General features: G+C 41.5%; 1 protein-coding gene across 2 annotated transcripts in view; it reads left to right on the forward strand.

Annotated features, from left to right (window-relative positions):
* Ptprg (protein tyrosine phosphatase receptor type G) overlaps window positions 1–25,818 on the forward strand; it is a 655,084-nt gene that overhangs the window by 373,540 nt on the left and 255,726 nt on the right. For both annotated transcript variants that reach the window (XM_051206878.1, XM_051206880.1), the window contains exons 3-4: window positions 9,729–9,908; window positions 19,486–19,634. In XM_051206878.1, coding sequence (XP_051062835.1) covers window positions 9,729–9,908; window positions 19,486–19,634 — 329 coding nt within the window. The remainder of the gene's footprint in view (window positions 1–9,728; window positions 9,909–19,485; window positions 19,635–25,818) is intronic.

Here is a 25,818-nt window from a genome sequence, read left to right on the forward strand (position 1 = left end):
TTTACAGCAAGGCACCACAGACCTTGTTTCCTCTCCTTTTGTCTAAATGAGATCTTTAAATCCTAACCCAGGTTTATGTTTCCCTTATAGGGAATGAAGCTGCAGGAAGAGATAGAAGAGAGGGGAAATGGAGTGGTGTCCTTATATGTGTTAGCCAGTAGGGACTGCTGAGTTTTATCTTTATAATTTGACAGTTTTGTCTTACTGATGAATGTAGGATGCACTGAATCATTGAACTGGTAGTCTTAAACCAGCCTTTGGATTATCTCTTACAGTGTTAGTTACAAATGCTGGAAAGCCCCCTCCGCCTTAAATACAAAGGCATTTCAAGTGAGAGTGTCTAAAGATAAAATTTGTCCCCCATGTGTGGTTTGTTCGGGGTCCTGGCCTCTTCTTTTCCCTCCCCCTTGGTCCTGCTTTTCCTGTCGTCTTCTGTTTACAGGGCAGGTCCCTCCCTTCCTACTTGAGTCATACTTGGGCAAGTGCCAGATTTCTCCCACGAAAAGGGTGCGCCTCCCCCAAATGAATAGCATCAACCTAAATCAGACCCTCTGACTAGGGAGCCCTATATTATAATCAGTATAGGCTCAAACACTTCCTGACCGATAGTGGTGAAGAAGGTGTTGGGCCTCTGTAGTTTCCCATTTCTAGCTGGTTGTTGCCTTGGGAAGGGTTGCTGTTCCTGCAATGAGATCCCTTGACCAAAGCTACTTGGGAAGAAAGGGGTTTATTCGGCTTACCTTTCTACACCATAATCCACCATTGAAGGAAGTCAGGACAGGAACCCAGAGTCAGGAGTTGATGCGCTGGCCATAGAGGTTGCTGCTTACTGGATTGCTCAGCCTGCCTTCTTATAGAACCCAGGGGTCACCAGCCTAGGGATGGTCCCACTCAAAATGGACTGGGCCTTCCTTTCCCCTCAATCACTAATTAAGAAAATGCCTCACAGGCTTGCCTATAGCCAGATCTTATGGGGACATTGTCTTAATTGAGCTTCCCTCTCTCAGACAACTTTAGCTTCTTTCAATTTGACTTAAAACTGTTCTGCACAGGCAGGTTCTTGAGGAGAATATCACCATCTGTCATGTTTCTTGTGCACTTACTATATGCCTGTCTTAATGTGTGATGAGGGAAGACAGAAAGAGAGAGAGAGAGAGAGAGAGAGACACAGAGAGAGAGACAGAGAGACAGAGAGAGAGAGGAGAGAGTATTCCTCATCACATTCCTGTAGCTAATTTTAGGAATGTGTCTGATGCTAATGCTGCATAGAGGCTGGCTGAAGAATGTGAACAAAAATAAGACAGAGAGATGCAAGCCTATAATCCCAACTAGCTGGTGACAAGAGGCAGAAGCTGGTCTTTGAGATCAAAGCCAGCCTGGTCTACATGGTAAGATCCAGACCACCTTGACCTACAGTTTCTTTTTTCTAAAAACAAAACAAGATAAATGTGTTTGTTTGATTGTTTTGAGTATTGCCAGAGTGCTCTTATAGAATTTAGAACCTTTGGGAATTTTGAACTTTATCTGGTATAAGAGAAATGAACCTTGATCAAACATGATAGTTTTCAACTTTACTTTCCCAAGCTAGATTGTGAGTGAGTGGAAAGTGTAAACTTGTAGTTCAGCTATTACCTCCTTCCCTGGCTGCACCCTTTTCAGACATTGCCAATGGATCCGGGCTTCATAGATCAGGACACAAACAGTCTGCGAATTATTGGGTTCTAGTACACAAGTCACTCCTTTTTTTGTTAACCTCCTTGTAATACGAATCTGACCACGCAATTCTTTGTGTATTGCTCTTTTCACTCCTTCTGTGATAGCTTCATTTGAGTCTATAACAAAAAGTAAAATTTCAAAAGACTGGGTATTTTGCCAAATAATGTTCACTGGCTGCTAGAGATGTATCTCAGTTGAATAAAGTGGAAAACCTCAGATCTAGAACAAGTTTCTCAACATGGTCACCCTTCTTGAAAGCAAACCAAGGAAATGTGGAGGTATAAAACGATCCCAGGTAGGGGTAGATATTTTTGTGGAATAATTGACTGTAGAATAGACTCAAGCTCCAGCATTAGAATTTTTATCTCAGATACCTCTGAACAGCATAGTTACAGCCTAGACTTTGAAAGACTTTTGGCACTCTCTGCTGCTCCTGCCATACACCCTGCTTTCTTTCCTCTAGTTCCAGGGCATCTTACACTCTCTGTGTTGTCAATAGACACTACTATATGTAAATGGGACACAGACCTGCATGCAGGCAAAATACCCATACATGTAAAATAGACATTTAAAAATGTTTATTGAAGAAGAGAGACACATCATTCGGTTTTAAAGCAATTACCATGATAAATTGGTCAGATAATAGTTGGTAGTGAGAAATGCAATTACACATCTGGTTCTGTTGTTTGGTGTTATTAATGATGGTACAGCTGGTTATTGATAGTTCCTACATTGATGGGAAATTGGAATATAATATTTTTATGCTTAAAATTTACAAACAAAAATGTAAAGACTAATTTTATCATCTTTAAAGTCACTATATATTTCTGAACTGAATGTGGAACCGGAGTATTTCTGCTAACACAGATGAACAGCTACGTAATTGTATCTTAATTAAGAAAAGCAGCAAAGAGCAGTCTGAGTGCTTTTTAGCACTTTTCACATGTATAACAATAAATGCATAAATAGTAATTAAGTTACCAGTTCTGGTGTGAGCACACACATCATAAACCGAATCTCACAAAGTGTTTTTAATTAAAAATTGGGTAATTTAAAGATGTGTATTAGGTTGGTAGAAAAAAATCATTAATCATACTTGGTTAAAAAAATGAACACTAGTATTTTGGATTTTTGCTGTTGGTTAAAAGTAGACAACAAGATGCAGAGAAATAAGCCTGGATTCAGGTAATGTTTTTAATAAAAGTTCCTTGAGGGGGGCATTAATAAACATTTGACTGGAAACAGCACATAACATGTATATTAGTTTTACTTTTAATTAGATTTAGACAGAATTCATTATTTTTAATGGCTTTTCATTAGTGAATGGAAACCATTATTTGAATCTGTTGTGGAAAAATAATTTCAAAATGCATATTTATTTCCTGAAAAAGACCATGTATGTATTTAAGGAAACAGTGGCTTGGAATAGGGATTGTGTGACTTGTATGTGCTATAAGTAAGACGTCTGCCTGTGTCTCAGATCCACTATCAAGAGAGGACAATATTGGAGTGGACTGCTTTGTTGAAAGCATAGAAAAGTACATTTGTCTTACCTGCACTTTAAAGTGTTGTATCTGTTTATGGATCATGCTGACCATAGACAAATTTCAGAGAATATATATATTCTCTGTCTCTTTGTCTCTCTCTCTCTCTCTGTGTGTGTGTGTTTTGTTTTCATTCTATTTGAATAATAGTATAACTGCTATTGATTTAATATTAAAACCCATGGGCCAGCTCTTTGAAGATATTCCTGCCTGAAAAAGAAACCCTGAATGTCAAACAGGCTCTGAGACACCTGCCTGGATTTGCTGCACTTACAGCTATTTCTTTGTAGGGAATTGTGTCTGCTTTCAGCAGACAGTTGGAATGAATCTCAGTTGTGCGATTTATTTTGCATACCGATGGAATCCATCTTCCCGATGCTAGTCCTAAACTGTGTCTCTCAATGAGGAAGATATGGTGGCTTGTTAATGGCACACTGAGGGGGAAGAAGATGTTATTTTAAAGCACAAATGATCTGTAAATTAAGCTAATAATTTTTTCTTAACTACGGTTTTTAAAGGTGAATTTCTCCTACTTTATTATGTCATAAGTCTTTTTTTATATGACTTTCAATAATGAAACATCACCCTCAAGCTTGCTGAAGGGCCTCATGCTTCTCCTTTAACCCAGCCTTTCTTCCCTGTGTAAATTCTGTTCATGCATAAATGATGTGTCAGCCATTATCACCTGCTAGGCCATGGACAGATCCCAAATGTACTCAATAACAACGAAAATGGAATGTGGCTAACAATGCTTACAGATTTGTCTGGCTTTTGTGCAAATAAAAAAAAAAAAAAAACTTCCTCTTTGTATTGACAGATTTCTATAAAAGAGTGTCTTTTGGTGGGGCATGAAGGTGCATACCTGTTACTGAAGTACATGGGTAGTTGAAGCCAGACTGGTGCTTTACAGACCAACGAGTCAGTCTCTGTCTAAAACACAAACAGCAACATGTTAAGACCTCTTTGGTCTGTGATGGGGTTTTGGTTGTGAGCCTAGCCTTTAATGGCTGAGCCATCTCTTCAGCCTGTGTGATGGGGTTTTATTTTGTCATAGTTTGTTGTCCTGTGTGTGCTTGCGTGCATGTGCGGTACATTTTGTTTTATTTCTTGACCTTGGTTTTTAAGCGTGTTGATCAAGTATTAAAGCGGAATGTCTTTCATCTTGGGTTTTGCCCAATACATTCCTTCTGATTAGAGCAGATGGTAATGGAGTGTTTGAAAGCCTTCTACAGACGGGATAAGCCTCCCTTATGGAAGCCAGTCAGAATGTCATGCTACATAACCATGTCATGTAACAGGTGATCTTTACTTGGTGATGTTTGCCAGCCTTCTCCACTGTGGAGTTGCTTGCTTTTAAGATCTTCTTCTCCCTCTCCTCCTTTGCTTTTTTAGGGGCAGTTGGTGGAGAGAGAGCTGTCATATATCTCAAACTGGCCTGGGTTTCAAATTCTCGTGTTTCTTCAAATGTCTTTAAACCTCTCCATCGCCTCTGTGCTTATTTTACTGACATGCCCCAAGCACTCACTTTCATGCAGTGATGCAGAGCCAGCCCATTATTTGGTGCATGTTAAGCACTGTACCAGCTGAGCCACATTTCCAACCTTATTTTTATCTTCAAGCATGTGACCCAACCAGATGCAGCTAGACTTAAGCTCCATTTCACATAGAAACCAAATGTACTTAAAAGAAAGGACAAACCCAAAAGTCCCTGTCAAGTGAGAGCCTGTAGCAGATGACTTGGCCTAGTCAATGTGTGCTTGAAGAAGTGATGTCACTCAATTGTCACCTTATCTGCAAGTCCTAGGAGGTGAAGATCTCCTCAGTCGCTCCATGCTGACTGCTTTCTTTGGCTGGTTTCTGTGATTATTTCCCTTGTTCTACAGCTATTTCTTGAGAGTTTTTTCCCCCCTGTTTTGCAGACCAACAGCAAAACCAATAGTTGTAGGATCCTCCCCACCCCAAGCAGGCTTTCATAGTCTGTTACTGCTCTAGAACTTGGCATGGGGTATCTCATAGAGTTATCCTAACTGCCCTTTGATACGAGCAGCTTATCACATAGATGAGGTAGCTAAGCCACAGCAGCTTATGTTGAACCCCAAGGAAACTGGGGTTTCTCGCTATTGTGTCCAGCACTGAGCAAGTGTTAAGTTCATGTTTAAATAGAACACTGGAGATCAGCTTGCTCCTCCTTGATTGTCTTTCAGTAGAGAAGTCTGTTAAAATATACAAAACAGTGAGCAGTTGAGCAGTAACTGACCTTGCTTCCTAATGGGCATCAAAAGCACAGTTACACCCTTACTTTAAAAACCACAGTCATCATGCTTGGCTTGTTCAGTTAGCTTATCATCTGCTCACAGCACATCTTACCTTGTCACAGTTCAGACTAATTCAATGTATTAATGAAGCTAAGGAGTATTTACCTGTGAAATTGGCATCCTGACCCTGGAGACCCAGGAAGTAAGGACGATTTATTAAATAGTTTGCAGATAGATGTGTGAAATTAAAGTGAAATCATGGCCAAGTGCGTGGAGAGTGTCATTAGAAGACACTTTATCATTCTTTTGTCTCTTTTTCCAATTTATGTACTTTCATTTAAAAGTATGCTTCAGAACTTCCTGTATTGAGGAGCTCATGCCAGGTGGTAATGATGGGGAGGTGAAGGAGAGGACATACAAGAGAGACACAAAGGATTACCCTTCTAGGTGGAGGGCATTGTTTTTCTATTGCTATGGTAAAACATCACATCCATCAGAAACATGGAAAGGTTTATTTCAGTTTAGTCTTCCATCTAGGAAGACAGGGCAGGAACTTGAGGTAGGAATCTGGAGGCTATGGAGAGAGGGATGCTACTCACTAGCTTGCCCCTCGTGACTTGTTTAGTCTCTCTTATAAACCCCTGGACCATCTGCCCACAGATAGTAACCGCCCACCCCTCCACCCACACAAGAGGCTGGCCCTTTGCCCATCTATCATTAATCAAGAAAATGCTCTATAGACTCACCTACAAGCAAATCTTATTTATGACGGCCTTTTCTCGATTCAGAATCTCTTTTCCCATGTTATTCTAGCTTTTGTCAAGTGGGCATAGAATCTTTAATAATGTGGGCCACACAGTAGGAGTCAGAGCTGTGCAACTAAGGAGTGCAGATCCCTCTTTTGTCAAGGTGCTCAGTGAAGGAAACAGAAAGTGGGGAGATGCTATGCCACAAGAAAATGAGTCGAAGGTTGCCTGACATAACCTGCCTAAGAGATACTGTGTCTTCTTATACTTTTAGTTGAAGCAGGGGCCTGCATAGTCTCAGGGATATTTTTAGATGTGGGTCATCTGGAAGAACAGTAGCCTTGGTTAGTATGGGACATGACAGTGGCCATATGCCCTGCCTATGACTCTTTTCCTATAGGACTTTGCCATCTGGTAGGGCCCATTATTTGGAGGTACCCTGCCTATGTGATCTGATACTACTCATTGGTATAAGTTGAACCATAGAAGAACCTTGTCTTATAGATAAGATCGTGAGTTGGAAAGACACATAGGTGTAAATAGTAAGTCGGCAATAATGATGTGACACAAAGGCCATTTTTATGAAGATCATTCTTTGAGCCAGTGATTTCATATTTTCATCCTAGGCTACATGAGGAACACTGCTAGATTCTCTTGGCACTTAAAGGTTGGCAGGTGTCTCCACTCTGGTCTAATTTTTGTTAGAGTTTTAACAAGCAAGTTAAGTTGTTGGGAAGAGCCAGCCGGTGGCCTGTTACCCTAGCCCAGCTTTCTCCATTGGAGAATATGAGCTGTTAGGAAGTTGTACTGTCCAGAGGAGTAAACTGTTTGCAATGGATTAAGTTACTGAAATGCAAATATCCTGCCCATTCTAAGAGTCTTTAAGAGAGAAACAGCCTGAAAAGGAGTTTCCCTTATTTTAGCTAGGTAGTGTCACACCTTGAGAGGAAGCCATTTTCTGATAGTTTGTTCTGTTTTTCTCAGAACGTTGGGTGTGAGGAAACTGGTCTATATTAAATGTCATTATTTTTAACTTTGAAGCATTTATTCAAATTTCTAAAAAACCAGAAACACTCAACATGGTGAGACTGTGCTACTGGGGTTGATTAATGATATAACTGGTATAAAGTGTCTTAGCAGCAGAGAGAGATATACAGTATGGAATGGCAACAGTGCTTCAGAGTGGAAATAGGTAATCGATAACATGCAAGCTTGGAAAAAGTGTTCTATTTCCTCCCGTAATGCCATGGGGGTGGGGTGGGTTGCAAAGCAAAGGTGTCTGAAGCATGAAGTACTCCAAAGAAGAATTAATTTGAAATCTGAAGTGGAAGATCAGTTTCAATTAAAATTGCACTTGAATGTATATTGGGTGGAAGTGTGGAAACAAGCATGCAGTCAGCCTGAACCCTTAGATTGTAATGAAGGAGTCCCACCAGTGTGAGCACTAATTATTTTTTTATAATCTCCTAAATTGTATTTCACCCATCTAATATGGATGGCAAACACTCTGCTGACCTTGGTATTTTTCATCGTCATCATCATCATAATAATTGGTATTAGTGGTGATAGTGGTGGTGTATTAGGGTAATAGTTAATATTCATGTTTACAATGATGGCTTGCCTTCATTATTTCCTAGATGTTGTATATATTTAGCTGTATATATTTTCATGTGGCAGTGGTTATTACTTTATTCCAATAAGAGGTCTCTAGAAGGCATTTTATTTGTAGATGCCCATATACAAAGTCTGATGCTTGGATCATGCTGACCTTTTGTAGCTAACCAGAATTCACACTTTGGTTTTCATCCGGTGTATTAGCAGTTGCTACACTTAGTGTCTCAATGTGTTATTTTGTGGCATCTGAAAGAAATTGTGACAGTGGAAAGAGGCTAATTGGCATCATTTGTATGTCCCTCCCCCTGACTTGCTCAGATATGTTGAAGATGAAAATAAAGTTTGACTAAAATGTTTGCATAAATACACTGCTTTTCTTCGTGACTCATGTTAGCCTTGGGGAACTCAAACAAGAGGTGCAGTGTTCTGTGTAAAAAGCCCTTGACATTGCCCTGCTTCACTGCACTCTTCACCCTAAAGAAAATGGCAGTGTTGACTTTTTCTAGAAAGTATTAAACACTTGCAAATGACTCAAAAGTGCCCCCGGCTTATTACACCTTTTCCAATGTGTGAATGAGTTCTTTCTGATAGTCCATTTTTTTTCTCTTACTGTTAGGGATGGGCATTTGGGGAAATAACCCAGGCTTATAGCCATGGTGAAGTATTTTCCAGAGAGTAAGACTATGAATCATTTTAAGGACCTGTTCCAATTGCTCTTGAAGCTATGATACGTCTTTTTTTTTTTTTTTTTTTTTTCCAGAGTTGTCTGCGGTTGTCCCTTTTTTCCTGGTGCCATTGTTTGTGTTCTGTTTTGTGTTCCTGCATGTTCCTTCATACCAGGCAGTTGTGTGGAGAGGCACAAAAACACCTAATTAACTTTCTTCTCCAACTTTTTTGCTGTGATATTTAAGCAGTTGAAAGCTAAAAAAGGGGTGTGTGTGAGCGAGCATGTATGCATGTTTGTATGTATATTTCCAAGTGTATGTGTTGTGTATTTGTATATGTGTGCATGTCCATGAATGTTGTAGAATAGAATATTTGTTTAACTATGAAAAATGTGTTGCATTTGTTTAACTATGTAAAGATGTCTTGCTATTTCATCTTGCCTGCCTAAGGCAACTGATTGGTCTGATAAAAAGCTGAATGACCAATACCTAGGCACAGGAAGGATAGGTGGGGCTGGTGGGCAAAAAGAAAAGAGGAGCCTGCCAGGGGCCAGTCAGTTGGAGGCCAGACAGACAGACACAGAGGAGGCAGAAGAGCAGGATGGGCAGTATGTAGATGAGGCAAACTAGCCTCAGGCAGCTCATAGATCAAAAGATGTGGGTTAATTTAAGAAAACAATACAAAACCTAGCTAGAAACAATTCTAAGCTTTCTAAGCTAAGTCCAAACATTCATAATTAGTAAGTCTCCATGTCATGATTTGGGAGCTGGTGGTCCAAGAAAGCCAGGAGAGAGACAGAGAGAGACAGAGACAGAGAGACAGAGAGAAGTCCATATCAGTATTTATGTGCTTGTATTGTACATAGGGCAGAGGTCCACATTATAGCATTATTGTATTTCCCATCTTATGTTTTGACACAGATTTTTTTTGTTTAACCTTGAGCTCACTCTTTAACTAGACTAACTGGACAATGAGCCCACCAATGAGTCTTCTAATGTAAGGGTGCGAACATGGACCACCATGCCTCCTGGTTTTATATGGAAGTTGGGGATCTGAACTCAGGTCCTCATGCTTGCTCACAAGCACTTTGCCCACAGTGCTCCTCCTCAGCCCCAGAGCCTTGTGTCTCATTTGTTTAAACGCTAACTCTTGGGCCACGAGGACTGAAGTGTTACTTTTCTCTACAGGTGCCTATGGTCCTGAGCACTGGGTCACATCTAGTGTCAGCTGTGGGGGCAGCCATCAGTCTCCTATCGACATTTTAGACCACCATGCACGTGTTGGCGAAGAATACCAGGAGCTTCAGCTTGATGGATTTGACAATGAGTCCTCCAACAAAACCTGGATGAAAAACACAGGGAAAACAGGTAGACTTTTATTTATTTCTTTATTTTTATTTACCACCAACAGAAAACTATTTTGGGCTTCCTTTGGTATATGACTTTATTCTAACATGCTTCCTTAGATAGCATCCACTGCTGTAGGGAACCTAAAGCAATCTTTGGTTTCTCAAGCAACCATTGTGCAACTGTTGGCCAATATCTAACTATTCTGTGCCTCACTTTTTACAAATATATAAAATAGTACCATAAAATAATACCAGTCTTGTAGGGTTGCAGTGAATTAATGTGTTAGGTCCAAGAATGGACTTAAGGAAAATACTCACTGAGTCTAAGCATCTAATGTTTCAGGCTCTAACTGCTGGGTATCTCATTTAAATTTAAGTTTTAATTAAAAATTAAGTAAAAGCTGGACATGGTGACATTCACCTTTGACCCCAGCACTTAGTAGGCAGGGGCAGTCGAATCTGAGATCAGTTTGAGGTTGACAGAGTGAGTACCAGGACATCCAGGGGAATATAGTAAGATTCTGCCTCAGGGAAAACAAAACCAAAAAAAAAAAAAAAAACATCCAATGAAATGAAACTGAGCTCCATTGCAGTGAACAGATCTCCAAAGCTCAGCATCCACACAGTCAGTGACTGCCATACTGATCATCATAGATAGGGGAAATCCCACGAGAATGCCCTGTGCCAAGTGAACCAATGGAAATATGGCCTGCCTTCCTCGACAGCGTGCTTTGTTAAGAATTTTTAAAGTATCAGAGTGGATGAATTGCCTCAGCCCTCTATCTGTTAGTCCTACTGTTTGTACCTTCTCCCTCCTTCCTGCACGCCATTTGTGATCTGGAGGTTAGTGAATGAAGGGTCATCTTTTCAACATTGTAAGTTTCTGGGTTAATTACTCCAGTGCCTGTAAGGCTTTCTGGATTACTCACAGAAGTCACAGTGAATACTATGCTGTGCCCCCTCACCTCTGATCTCAGTGGAAACACTGGGGTGTATATTATATGACTGCTTACTGTAGCTATGGATTGAGTTCATATCTAAAGAGGTTTTTATCATCTTATTTAATTGCTTCTAACTTGAGTCCATTAAAATAAATATCCTTTTTCCTCCTTTTACTCCCCCATCTCAGTGAATCCTTTGCAACCAGTCAAGTCACTCTTACAGGACTCTCATGGCCTGAGGCTCTGTGCTAGGCTAAAATGAAATTACATCTGCCTGGGCTAATGTGTGTCAATGGACCTCAGATTTGCGTTTTCTTTAAACTTCCTTGGTTGCATAGAAGCTTTAGGGATCTATTTTCTTTTTGTAAACCAGCATCTATCTGAAACTGCTTTTGGCTTTGACCTGGCCTGACTTGTTCACATACCTGATTCCCGCACACCCCTTACAGTGATTCTTGGCCTTGGTTTCTTTCCCATAAGACCCTGTGTAAGATTACCTTCTGCTCTTTATTAGTTACTTTTCTGTTACTTGGACAAGACTATAAACAAGACAGCTTATAAAGTATAGAGGTTATTTGGTCTTTGGTTCCAGAAGGAGTCCATCATGGCATCAGACAGGCATGGGGCAGGGATCTGAGAGGCCATGTCCTCATCTGCAAGCATGAAACAGAAAGCAAAGTAGAAGTTAGGGGAGGCTGTGAATTCTCACATCCTGCCCTCAGTGACCTGCTTCCTCCAGTGAGGCTACACCATCTCCCCAGGCAATACCACCAACCAAACTAGTATTCAACCACGTGAGCCTATGGGGGTCATTTCCCCTTCAAACCACAACAGGGCCATACAGCAGACAACCCTTGATATATCCATTTTTATAATCGTTCAGGGTAAATCAGTGATGTATCAATGTTCACTTATTGATATCTGTGCACTGGTGTGTGTGTGAGTGTGTGTGTGTGTGTGTGTGTGTGTGTGTGTGTGTGTGTGTGTGTGTGTGATGTTGGTGAGGGCTATCTGCCCCAGCAAGGGTGTAGAGTAGAGCTCAATGCACATCTTTTGGGTGTTGCATCTCTCCTCTCTAAACTTTTACCAGCTGAGCCATGTCACACACTCCAACATTGTTGTTTCCAATGCCTTGCCTTTCCATCTTCTCTCCCCACCATCCGCATAGATCATGTGTTTACTGTTATGGTCCACTCCCGAGCAATGGTCAGGTTTTATAAACCAACAGTTGGTGTGCCTTGGAAAACCGTGAAGCCACCTGAATAAAGTGGTCAAGAGTTTAGTTATGCTTGGCATAACCAGAGCTTCAAGCCAGTGCCACTTGAGTGCCTCATTCTAGAAGGCAGCCAGAGGCGCACACTTTGTGCCCTACTACAGTTTTCTCCTTGACTTGCGATGCTGACAGCCTTCTGCAGAGATAACACGTTTCAGTGACAGCTTTCAGCTTGGTATCACCAGCGAAAGGCTTCAAACATGTGCAGGGTTCATTCCCTGTAAGTTGATTCATGACCTTGGCCTTTCCATAGCTGGTTATCAATCTCTGTCACTCTGCTGGCTTCCTAGTGATGTGCTACCTGTTGCTCAGAGTGTGTGTTCCTGATTTTGGAGCACGGCCAGTAGCATGGGGTTACATCTGTCTGCCGTGCAGAAGTGATGTGCTGGGAGAAGCAGGCATTAATCCCTGGTAGTTGTTAGATTCCCAGTATCACTGTGGAACTCACAGGAGACTAAATGGTGGCCCGTGAATTCACGAAGATGATGGCGGGGGTGTGGGGGTAGGGTGGGGTATTCTAAGTGACAACCACTGCATGCCATTTGACAGAAGAACATACAGTCATTTTCATGAGCTCTGAAAAGTCCCAGCATACAGTTTTAAATAAACTTGGGCACTGAAACCAACTTCTTTTTTTTTTTTTAAATGATAAACCCTAGATACTTTTTACTCTATTGACTTTAAAATTAAGTATATGGATTTACTAGTATTTGGGATAAATATCCACCCAGTGAGGGTTATGTTTGGATCATATCAATTCATATTGTTCATATGAATTCAGTAAATGTCAGTTCCAAGTCCTTTGGAGCATGAGATAATAATTTCCATTAAATCATATTGAGACATAACCTGGAGCATTCAAGTTATTAGGGGGGATTTTTTGCATACATATTATGAGTTTTGAAATATTATTCTGGAGGAGGGGTTTTGTATATACCTGTTTCTTAAAATTAGATATGAATCAATAGTTACCAAAAAAGAAATTTTATTTTTTAAAAATCCATGGCTGTGTAAGCCATGAGGTCTATCCTTGCTGTAGCCATATCCATCTATCATATCTAGTTAATGAAAAGTCTTCTCTCTTAAGTAACTAATTTTTCCCCATTTCTTTTCCCACAGTGCTAGGGATGGAACCCAGCTCTTTGTGCATTGCTAGACAGGCTCTCCCATGGAATTTATTCCTAGCCTATAAGCATTTAAGCATTTTTTTTTCTGTAGAAGTATTTTTTACAAACCTCATATTTCTAGAAAGTAAATCCAAGAAGCAAACACCATCCCTAGAGATTTGAGGTCACTTATCTGTAAAATGGAATGTCTCTTGATACTGAAATATGTATATAGAAAGCTAATATTTAAAGCTTCCTGTTACATGGAGACAGTGGCTTCCTGTAAAACCATCTTAGTCTTTGGATCTGTCATTACTCCTGGGACTGTCATGTATGTATGTATGTATCATCCAATGTAATCACAGGGTGACTTGGTTGCCCCTCACCCACTTTGAAAAGTTGTCTAAAACACCCTGATTACACAGAGTGCCTCTCTGTTTCTTCTGCAGGAGCCATGGCTGCCTGGTTTACAGTTCTGCAGCATTGTCCCCCTATGATTGTTAACTATGGAGGACTTTGTATTGTTCTCAATCACTTGCTTTACAGGATTGCTCCTGAGACACATAGTAAACGTTTGCCATAGAACATGTTTCTTCCCTTTTCCTATTGTGTTTTGATTTACTGTGTTTTTTTTTTTTTTCTCTGCCTTTATTTCTTGCTATATCTGAAATTACCATTGCACTAATTGTGGTCATCTTCAAGAAATGGTTCTGAGGGGCTTGAGAGCTAGCTCAATAGTTAAAAGCACCAGCAGCTGCTCTTGCAGAGGACTGAGGTTTGCTGCCCAGAACCCCTTGCTAGCTCAAACCATCTATATTGCAGGAGATCCATCACCCTCTTCTGACTTCTGCAGGCACCAGCCACAAACAGTGCACATGCATGCATGCAGGCGAACACTCTTACACATAATAAAATCAAAACAAATTTTCTTAAAAATCATTTTGTGTTAATAAAAATATTGATGGTGGTGAACACTTGTCGACACATAGTTCACATCAACTAATGACAAGAATCAGATGCCATTCTGCTCCTTGATTTTCCTGACCTGACTACTTACCATTAGTAGTAATGGTAACAACTGTAGACTTATGAACTAAGTGCTCACTGGTATACAGAGAAAGCTAGATTCTTATCTACTTACTTCTCACTGACTGCCTGCATGACTTATGATAATGCAGAGGAGGTTACAGCTCCCTCCAAGGCTGCCAGAGCTTCAGGTCAAATAAGCCTCTGATACTGAGATGCATAGCAGTTCATTGCAGACCATACCTTAGACATTGGCTCTATGCAATTGGCTCGAGGGAGACATTGACCCTACAGCCCAAAGAAAGACTTTTGCTGCCTTCTGTTCTGGACCTGAACTTCCAGGTCAAAAACATTGAATTTGAAGCCCCATTCCATCCCCCATCTTCCCTTATTCACAATCCTTGTAACGTTTGATCCATGTGGACACAACATCCTCTCACGTGGATTGGTCCATTGTCTTTGTCAATTGAGCTGCTGTTGCAGCTCGCTGTGCAGCGAGTAACCCACATGTTTCTCACAGATATCGGGACTACAAGTTCCCAGTTCAGGCATTTGTGATTCCACTCTCCGCCAGGACATTTTTCTGGTTTCTGGAAGGTCTTCTCTCAACTTTGTCTCCTGTGGGTGGACAGGGCAAGGGTTTCTCCCTGCTTACTTCTGAGGGTTCTGGTCCCATGCGTAAAACTCTAGCATCATGATCTCAGCACCTTCCAAAGGCTTCACCATCTAATAAAGAATAATGGGAGTGGGGTTTCAGTTCCCAGTTTTAGGTCCTCACAGACTTCCCATGTGTAAACCATTGTTTTCCAATGTTGAACTATTTGCTTGCAAACCCCTCATGTCTTCCCTATCAATATTTAGCTGTTATTTGTTGTGTTATTTTCATTTATCATTGTAGTATTCTTTACTTAGTCTCTTTCTTAAATATGATAATTTTATTTGGATTAAATGAGGGTGTTTTGTTTTGTTGTTGTTGTTGTTGTTTTTTTTTTTTCAAAGAAAACTTGGTATCCAGATCATGAATGGAAAACCCAGAGGAGGTTTGTAACAGAATCTGTTAAAATTAAATCTATAATCCATGGAAAGAAATCAAAGATTCCTATGTTATTAAGTTCTAGTTTAATATTTCCTCTTGAAACAAAGAGTGAAATGAATAATAAGTAATAGGGATTTTCTTTTCAAAGAAAAGGAAAGAATTGAAATAATTTGTAAAAGAAAGTGTCTTTTTGGTCTGTGTTGAAGTGACCTGAAAGTGACAGTTCAATACTTCAGTTCACCTCCCAGCACTGATTTGAGGCACTCTTAGCTTTAGATTTAAATTCTGTCATGTATATTCGGCTTGTTATTGAACCCATGGCATTGAGCATGATAACAAGTGCTCTACCTCTGAGCCACACTGAAGCCTGAATCAAGTTCTTTGTGAACATTTAGAGTCGCACTTGGCTGGCCACAGCTTCCCCTCTGTGCCTCACATTGCTTTTCAGTCTTGATTCCTGAAATGATTGACAGTAGTCGACAGTGACTATGTGCTTGCAGGGTTCCTGTCCTTGTAAGCGATGCTTTAGGAAAGTGGTACCCTTCAGCCTTGCTGGGTTGGCACTGCTACCATACCCTTGTGAACAGTGAAGGAAACAGGGGCACAGAGAATTTGGTGCCTCACTTGAGGTCATAACTCATAACACTTTTTGTAAAACTACCTTGTCATCTCTGTTTTGAAATAATGCTGCCATCCATCATTAACCGTTAGAAAATTTGTTACAAGAAAACTGGGAAGCTTTCTCTTCCATTTCGTAAAATGTAAACAAAACATAAGCTGTTATTGGAGGGGTATATATGCATGGGCATACTGTGTGTCTGTTAAGAAATTCCATAAAATGAAAACAGATTAATGTTTCAGATTATACAGTTCCCTAATTATACCTTTAATTATTCATGTAAAACAAGTAGAATGACCCCTGACAGAGACATAAATGATTTAGGTAGAATCAAATATTCATGAGACAATGCTGAGTCCCTGGGTGTGTCCTAAAAGATGCACTCAAAATCTTTGCTTCCAGTTTTCCTCTGCAGAAAAGTGTAGTTCATTCTGTATAGCACTGCTAGACACGTGGCTGTGTGTTGGGGCACTGGCATGAAAGATGCATGACGTGTTGTAGAGGACTTCAGGATGTATTTCATGATAGCTTTTCCCACCTGTTAATATCCACAAAACTCTGTGCTTGACTCTGCCAGGGTGTTCTGTGTAGTGCATGTCAGGTGAAGAAAGAAGTCACTCCAAGATGAAATTTTAAGGCCTGTATGGCAGCAGAAAGGTTCAGCCTCTCTTATGGATTGAACTCAGAACGGCCATACACAGGCGTATTTATGGATTGATACCCAAAGTTGTTTGGGGGTAAAGTAGTTCCTCATACTGAGGTCCTTGGTCTGATCTGTACATCTCACTAAAGGAAAGCATCACATGCCCTCGTGACTTTGGTTCTTATTGTGTGTCATTTGCAGTACACAATAACCCAAGACCCTAAGATGTACCAAGGGTGTCTTGAGCAAACTGTAATGTCCCTTCAGAAAAACAATTCTACAAATCACTGCTCTCCACAAAGGTTCTTTATTGTTTACCACAATGATTCTTCAAGGGCAGAGTACTTCTAAAAAACAGCTGTTCATTCCAATGTCTACCTCAGATACAGCGACTCCGCCACAACTTCATAATAACGTTAGTAATATTTTTTTTCAGTTAGTGACAGGACATCTGCCCCTTGTAATTTTTTTTTGCGGGGGAGGGTTTCTCTGCATTGCTTTGGAGCCTGTCCTGGAACACTGGAGCTCTGTACATCATGCTGGCCTCGAACTCACAGAGCTCTGCCAGCCTCTGCCTCCCCAGTGCTGGGACTAATGGCATGCACCACCCACCCCTGGCGCCTTGTAATGTTTTTAAGTGAATACAACAACAGGGGGCTAGAGAAATGTGTCAGTTGGTCAAGTGTTTTCCTCACATATATGAGGACCTGCTTTTTGAACCCCCAGTACCTGCATAAAAGCCACATGAGATGGTGCATTCTTGTGGTCTCACTGCAGCCAATCATTGAGCTCCATATCCAGTGAAAGGATCTACCTCATAAAATAAAAAGAGCTATTGAGAACAACACCCAACTTGAACCTCTGGCTTCTGTACTCATGTATATGTATATCCAAATACATATACACTCACCGGAAAACACACACACACTCACAAGGAGAGTAATACATTGTGATGCATAAAAATTGCATTATGTTCAAATTTCAATGTTATAAGTAACGTTTTTGTACAGGGTAGTCTCATTTCCATGTGGTCTCTGTCTTCTCTTCTACCAAAGTTTCCACCAGGGGCTCAGTGCTCTGCAAAACTTAAAATATTTACTAATGGCCATTAAAGGGAAAAGTGTGCCGACCTCTATTCTAAGGCATACCCCAAACAGAGCAACTCTGGAAAAATGCCATCACTTGTTTAATTGGCACAAGAAATGCTTGCTTTTACTTCATTTTGTTCTTTAATGCATTGTCCCACTAATTGAACATTTACTGTGTATTTCTCAAAAGTTGGTGAACAAGTGCCTTTTGAAAGCAATAATAGGGGGATTTATGTGATCAGGGCTCCTTCTCTTGCTTTTAATGCTTCCTTTCCATAGCAAAGCACTGAAACTAATTGCCCCGTTTCAGAAATGGGTCATTAGTCTAGTCCCTATCTTTTATGTGGACCTAATTTTCATGCAGGAGTCCTCTGTGCGGCTCTGACTGGGATCTCTTTCAGAAGAAGAGACAATGAGAACCTAACTGCTCTCCATGGCTTACACAGGCTTGCCTTTTGGTCCTAAGCCAGGCAGTGTATCGGTTGGCAACTTCCATGTATTTAGCACCCAATAAGAATTTGTTAAATGAACGAATTAACTTTAGGGGGATGGGAAGAGAGTGAAAATATAGCAGTTATAAAACTGAAACTGTTTTGTATACTTTTAAATAATCCCGTTTCCCTTCAAAAAACTAAACTGTTGAAATAGAATCCAAATGATTCTTGAGTTCTTGTTCCTGGAGTTCAAGGAAGAGACTGCATTTTAATATTTGGGGTTTTCATTGGTTGGGGCCTTTTTGTAGTGGATGCCTTCATGTATTGTCATCAGCTGAGCATTCTTTTCTTATGCTTGGAGTTAGAGGAAAGGAGTACAGGAAATATAATTATGGGCCAATGTTTGAGTGAAATAGTAATGGCCAGGTTGTGCACTTCACTGTTGAGATGCTAAGTAACTATGAAGACCCCGTTCACAATTCTGACTGTCTGCCCATTTAACAAGTATTACTATAGGACCAGCCTCCAAATCTTTTTCTGGCTCTCTTGCCTGGGGTTTGTTTATTTTGTTTCATTCTGTTTTTCTGGTCAGAGAAACATGCCTGCCACATGTGGTGCATTGTATGTTTCTCATATGATTTTTAAACCTTGAATCCTAGGGCAGCCTCAGGAGTTAGTGCTTCAGAAAGATCATGCTTTCTAGAAACATACCCATTTTCTTCTATCTGTTAAATGGCTAGAAAATTCTGTATTCTCCCTGGGATGAGTCACCACGTGGAACTGTGGGGTTAACTCTTTGCCTAGGGAGATGTAAAAAATTCCTGTACCTTTCTTCAATAACATCAATGACAAACCAGAATATAAACCCACCAGAGTCCACACCGGGGGATTGATGCATTTTAGGTTATTTACACAGCATGGGAGGTGGGCTACATGCTGGAGTGTGGGTGACCCCCAAAAGAATAGATCACGACTTCCCCATAGCTGTGCATAGGTGTAGTTCCCACTTCATCTAATCTTTACTCACCATGTTCCTGCACCAGCCATGTGTCATTAGGGCAGAATGATATTTGTAGCTGGCTTGTAAGGGATGGTCTGGGATCACAATTGAAGATCCAGTGGTCCTCCCCTTGTGAGGGAACACCCAGGGCCAGCAAACCCAGTCCCTGGTTCTCCTACGCACAGCCACAGGTCTTCTGAAGAAGGTGATGGCTGTTATGCTCAAAAGGTAGTGCTATACATCAAGAACCCGTTGGTGATCCAGGAGCTCCATTTCCTCAAAGTGGTAGTTTTGAATTGTGTTATAGAGATATGGGAAAGTAACTCACACTAAGGTAATCATGAAGCAATAGAATATCAAAGCAAAAAAGGAAACTTAAGTTTGGGTTTGAAACTGACTTCCTTTTCTTCTCTGTCTTCCCTTTTGACAGTTGCCATCCTTCTGAAAGACGATTATTTTGTGAGTGGTGCTGGGCTGCCTGGCAGGTTCAAAGCTGAGAAGGTGGAGTTTCACTGGGGCCACAGCAATGGCTCAGCTGGCTCAGAGCACAGTGTCAACGGCCGGAGGTTTCCTGTGGAGGTGAGAGAGCTGGGGACCCCAGGGACCCCTCTGTTTCTTACTGTGCCCTTACTTTGGTTACTCTTCAGTAGACATATCTGCTTTCCTTTCTCAGAAAACCCTGTGTGTAGAGCATGGCAGAGCCTCCCAAAGGCTCGACTTTGCTCGAGAGAAGAGCCATAAGGAGTGGATGGGACACTGACCTTAACCTGCTCAGTGATGTCCATCATTTGATCCCGTCAGCAGTTTCTCTTCTCCATCCATTTCTCCAGCCCTCTTTTCTGAAGGTTACATTGCATGTGAAGCTTGGAAGACTTTGTCGTCACTCTTTACAAAATGACAAGGCTGGTGACATGGAAAGGAGTTTGAGAGCTCTCTCTGAGCTGTGAACTACTTTGAAGGGTTTGTTTTGTTCTGTTTTGTTTTGGTCCCTGCGAGATGTTGAGACAGAGATGTGACCATGGATGGTATGAGCCTCGGTCATCTTCTGTTAGGACTGATGGTAACACTGCTACAGTCCTCAGATATTTTGAGCTCATCTTTTCCCATAGCCAGGCTGGTGACCCGATACAGAGAGTTGAAAATGAACTCCCTCCCGTCATAACCAGTCCTTTGCCAGTGTCATCTGGCATGGCATGTAGGATCTATGTTTTTTTTTTTTTTTTTTTTTTTTTTTTTGCTTTCTGTATGTGTTTAAATTTTGTTGTGTTTGGATAACACGTCATTGGCTTGTTCTTGGTGTGCCAAACCTGAAAGGTTTGTGGCAAATCTCACTGGATGTGGTGTAGTCTTTGGTTATACAAACAAGGAGTCACTGTGGAATGCTAGAATGTTTTAATCATAGGGACCTGATGGCAGAGTATAATTTTCAGTTCTTAATGTTTCTCAACTTGTGTCCTGTTTTGATAGCCCAGTAAATATTTGAGACCCTCTTGATAATGAAAATACATGCATTTCAGATTGTTATGATGTATAAAATGTTCGATACATTATATAACTCCTGAAGCCTGTTCATGATTCCTCTAGGAATACTTGAGACTTCTGTGAGAGTGTGTGTTAAGTTGAGAGAGGCATTGCCATCTTTGTGGAGGAGCTTTTGAGGATGAATGGGATAATTCATCCAACCTCAGCTTTTCCTAGTGCATTTTCACAGCACAGGCCACTTCAGATCCCAGAATGTGTGAGGCTTTCACCCCCATGGTAAGCCATCAGTCAACTGGCTGCTCTTGAAATCTGTTCTTTCCAACATTCCCTCTGTGTGGGGATTCTGCAGAGCCCACCAAAAGTCTCGCTCCTACCAGACAACCCCTACTTCAGCCACAAGTTCCTGCCTGGGAGATCTATATATTATTAATTTTCTAGAACAGCTCATAGAATTTGTCACGACAGTTACATCTCCCCAGTTTGTTGCAAATGATACTTTAAAGGTTCTAGATAATCTGTTAGGGAAAAAGATACATAAGAGTAGTTCTGCAATGTCCTGGGCACGGGAGCTTCTGATGTCACCAAGAATGAATTGTTACTCAACTGCCCTGTGAGCCCCTTCCTTTCCGGTTTTCCAGAGATTCCCCTACGTCCATACCTATGAAGAATCTTTTTCAGATCTTATTAAGTATGAACAACACTATGGAAGCATGTACAAAAAAAAAAAAAAATTGTCTGAGCTAGTGCCAATAGCTTAAGCAAGTCAACCTAGGAAGAACTGTTTTTTCAAATTCTTCTTCCTGCACAGAGAGCAGACCTTCCTGGTGCTAAGGTTAGTTAGTTATCCTATTAGACAAAAAAGCACAGTAGTTTCTTTACACACACAATGTAAAGACACAGTGTCAGAGAAGAGTGGTGTGTTTAGACTGGCTTTATAGGATTCTCATTTCTTTTCTCTAGATTAGAAGCAAAGAACTGTGATTGAAAGAATCTACATACATGGGTGCATACACACACATTCACACACACACATGTGTCATAATCATAATGTCACCTACACTTCCCTGTGAACCCTTTTCTGTGGGACATCCTCTCCGATTGCATTAATTATATGATTCTGAGTAGGGTTGCAACTTAATGGGCCTCCTCTTCTATGAAAGTCATTTCTTAGAAGTATTGGCTTTTTTGATACATGGCACATTTGCTTTCTAGAGTCAAACTTACCTGGTGTTTCTGAGTGGGAGGTTTCCCTTCTAGTCTCCCCTCCACTCCCCACCCCAACTCCTGCCTCTACTTCCCGTGGGTTCTGGGAGTTTGTGTCCTGCCAGCTTCACTGTGAAACCTCTTTGTCCCTGATTTGGGTTGCCATTCATTTGGCTCATGTGGTTCTGAACAAAAGAACTTAATCTGGCTTGGAAAGCCTGTCTGTAGAGCTGGGGCCTCATCTGCAGTCACAGCCTCTAGAGCCAGTGCAGTCCATCCTGCTCACACTTGCTTCCAGATCAGTGTGCAGCACAGATGTACCTTTTCTTTTGAGGCATTATGAGTTTTGAAACCTGTTTGATTTTCCTGTTGCTTAAAGAGTGCCACCAATGTCTGAAGCTAATAAGCAGTAGTATACCTCCCATCCAAGTACTAACCAGGTCCGACCCTGCTTAGCTTCCAAGATCAGACTAGATCGGGCGCGTTCAGGGTGGTATGGCCGTAGACTGCAGTAGTATATCTAATGTCTAGATCTACTGTGGTCGACTTCGTGGGTCCTTTGCTTTGGAATGAAGTTATATAGTAAGCCTGCCTGTATTAACCGGTTTCCTCATGCCCAGCTGGTTCATAGCTCACTTTTATAAAATGTGATAGTATGTTGATGCTCTTAGTGGTATATTTGGAGGTACTTAAATTGCAAGGATTAAAGGCAATTGGATCCAATTTAACTGTAAAATATGCATGGGAAAGTTGCTCACTTCTTCCTTGAATGTGTCTATAAAATTTTGTGATAGTTTGCATTACTAAAGCTCATTATTGACACTAGCACTTCCTGGTGCTTCTGTAGTGTTAGAACATCACAGACTCAGCTTACTTCTTTCCATATTGAGTGAAAAAATGAGGACATGACCGCACCTAGGTATGGGATGCCGAGGAGGTTTATTATAGACGTGAGGGGAAAAACAGCCAGAGGCTTCTGGAAGGGTCCAGTCTGTACATGGAAATGAGAAGAGAGGGCAAGGAGTGAGAGGAAATGAAAGGGATAGAAAAGAGGACTGGAGATGGGAGCCAGGAGACCAGGAGGAAAAGAGACCAGGAAGGCGTGTGGATTAAGAAGACACTTAGCCAAAATGGCTGAGTTATATAGGGTTGGGAAGCAGAACCCCAGTCCCTGGGAGGGAGAGCTTTAGGGTGGAGGAGTAGCGAGAAGTATTGGGAGGAGTCACGGGTACTGAGTGAGGCTGTGAGAGGCTGAGTGCTGCTGGGAGGGCTGGCCAGTGTCCCCTTTGATATGTGAATAGCCAACTCAGCCATTCCTGCAGGCTTTCTTTGAGTCCTAACACATAACTACACTTTATTTCAAGAAAAGGTTCTATGTATTGTGGAAAATTTGATCGGCATCTGGGGTATCATTTTCTGTATGTGCCACCTATAAGGTGACTCAATGTTATTGAAATTATTAAGGTCAGAGCCTGGGTCCGGGTAGCCCAAAAAGATAGGCCATTTGTCCTCAAAGGGTCAGTTCAACAAATTGTATTCAATGTAGTTGTTGGGGAAGAAGATCAAAGAGGCCCATTGACTGGCCAAGTCTGTTCTCAGGGTACTGACATGAGGTCTGTGCTCAAGCAGAGGAAACCAACCAAACCTGCCCTGGTTCAGTTGCGGCCAACCATCACCCCTGCCTGACTTCACTCTCTTGCTAGACAGCTGTGGAAATGTCTTTCAGGGAGGTGTTGTAGCGATGGCTCAGTTAGTATTGTGCTTGAACCTGAGTTTGGTTCCTGCTAGCCACGAAAAAGCCAGGTATTTTGGCATGCATTTGTAATCCCAGTGTTGGGCAGACAGGGTCAGGTAAATCCCTGGGATCTTGTCCAGCCAGTTTACCCTAAGAGGTAAGTTCCAAGTCAATGAGAGACCTAGTATGAAAAACAAGGTTGTGAGTTCCTGAGCAATGACACCTTTGGTTGTCTGGCCTCTACAAGTGTGGCTGTTTATCTGTGTGCACACACACATACATACAGAGCCTTTGTGAGTAATAGACTCCCTCTCTTGCCAGCTCTGGGTTGCAGTGGGTAGTTCTGGGAGGAAATTCCAGTATTGGGGGGCGGGCATTATTTTAATAATTTGACAACCAAAGGGTTTCTTTAGAGTACCCTCATTTCTGTATTGACCTTACCAAGAGGCACTGGTAAAGATTCCACTGAGATCGGTAGAATGGAGCCGTCACCTGCCAGAGAAAATCAGTCATCATTTCTGGACAGTTTGGCCATCACCACTGTTGGCAGTATGCTCCTGGTATCTAGTTTATTAAGGACAGGATGTTGGCAATGTGCCAGTGTATGTGACAGCCCTCTGTACAAGAAACCATCTAGTCCACAGATGTCACTAGTGTCACATGTGTGAGTCACCAGAGCAAAAATATGTCGTGCATTAGTGCGATTGATGGATTGAGCCACCCCCTTCATGTCAGTGGCATCACTGTAAACACACCAGAATATTTTGACTGTGTTGATTAAAAAGCCATGTACCTTACTTCTTGAGATGCAGCACAGCCCCAGCAACTTCACCAACTTCTTCAGGCTTCCTCCCTGCAGGCCGAATTTCAAGCATTTGTCCCCTCTCATCTCAACCTGGTCACCCTCCCTGAGGGTAAACTGCAACAAAGCCAACCTTGTAGAGTTTGCTCCTTCCCAGGAATTCTTTGAAGTTATCCATGGTTGTTTAGGCATCTGAAGTTTAAGCCTGTCCCTGTTTTCTTGGCTGAAATCCTGGATTTGGTCTCATAGTAGCTGTACTTAAAAAACATCTGCTCTAATAGTTAAGTATAAAGTCATTATATAATCCAAAGGCAATACTCTTCAACAGCCAGTTATTTTTTCCCTTCTCCCCTTTCTACCCCCTCTCTCCCTCCCCTTGACTCTCTTCCCTTCCCCTTCTCTCTCTCTCTTTCTCTCTCTCTCTTTCATACACACACACACACACACACACACACACACACACACACACACACACATAATGGGAGTGGTTACAATGTCTTGTTGGGGACAGAGCCACCTTGGGTTCCCTCTGTAGCCCTTTGGCAGTTTCCCTGCTAACTGAAGGGTTTCTTAGTGTTTTCTACCTTACATTTGTAATGACACACAACTAAAGCAGGAAGCCATAGTTCTTGCCTCCAGGTTGTTTGTGTTCTACAATTGATGCTAAAGTGAGCAATTGCAGAGATGGCTATGTCCTTTCTGTTGTAATCGATGGATTCTGAAGCAGAGAGCCATTGTGCCAAGAGAATAAGAGTCTTGGTAGAGACAACCATGCTCCAAAAGATAAAGGGATGAATCTGAGCCAGCTGTTGGAACAGAGTTGTGCAAAGGTCCTGAGATTGGTGACGTTCTGTAAGGCAGCGAGTGTTTTAGTAAGCAAAGGGGACTTTGCTTATATGAGGTAGTGTAGTTGTCTGTTGCAGAATTCAAAGCACTCATTGAATGAGACAGTAGTGTTAGAATGGCTCGTTCTTTCTTGGTTCCCGGACTTCCTGTTGTCAGTGCCACCACAGTTCTCTTAACAAATCACAGTCTACTCTGTTCCCACTGTTCCCTATTCTTCCTTGGCCCGTGCTTGGTCCTAACATACAAAGAGGAATTGCCACACACCATGTTTCCACTAATAATTGAAGTTGGAGTGAATTCAAAGGAAAACCTCTCTCAGGAGAGCTCCATTAAAGAGGAGGTTCATTGCATGCTTGTTGTCTAAGGTAATTAAAATCGTATTTATTACAGTATGAGATTGCAGGAGTTGTTGATTCAGACTTACTGGTGCTGTATGAATTGAAGTCTTCAATAAGCTTAAATGATCCAAATTGATTGTGTGTGGCCTTTTCAGGTAGACTCACAGCTGGTTCGTTTCAGCTCTGGTTAGAGCATCTTGCCAAGAATGGAGACATGAAGATGTCTTTCTTGATATGTCCCATGTACATACATTATCATATGGTACTGGGTGGCAGTTCCTTATCTCAGACTCTGGAGGCCAGATGTTTTAGAATCTCCAATCTTTTTTTTTTTTTAGAAAGGTTCTAGAATCCCTT

This window comes from Phodopus roborovskii, unplaced genomic scaffold (assembly GCF_943737965.1).
Source record: "Phodopus roborovskii unplaced genomic scaffold, PHOROB, whole genome shotgun sequence".
Taxonomy (NCBI): domain Eukaryota; kingdom Metazoa; phylum Chordata; class Mammalia; order Rodentia; family Cricetidae; genus Phodopus; species Phodopus roborovskii.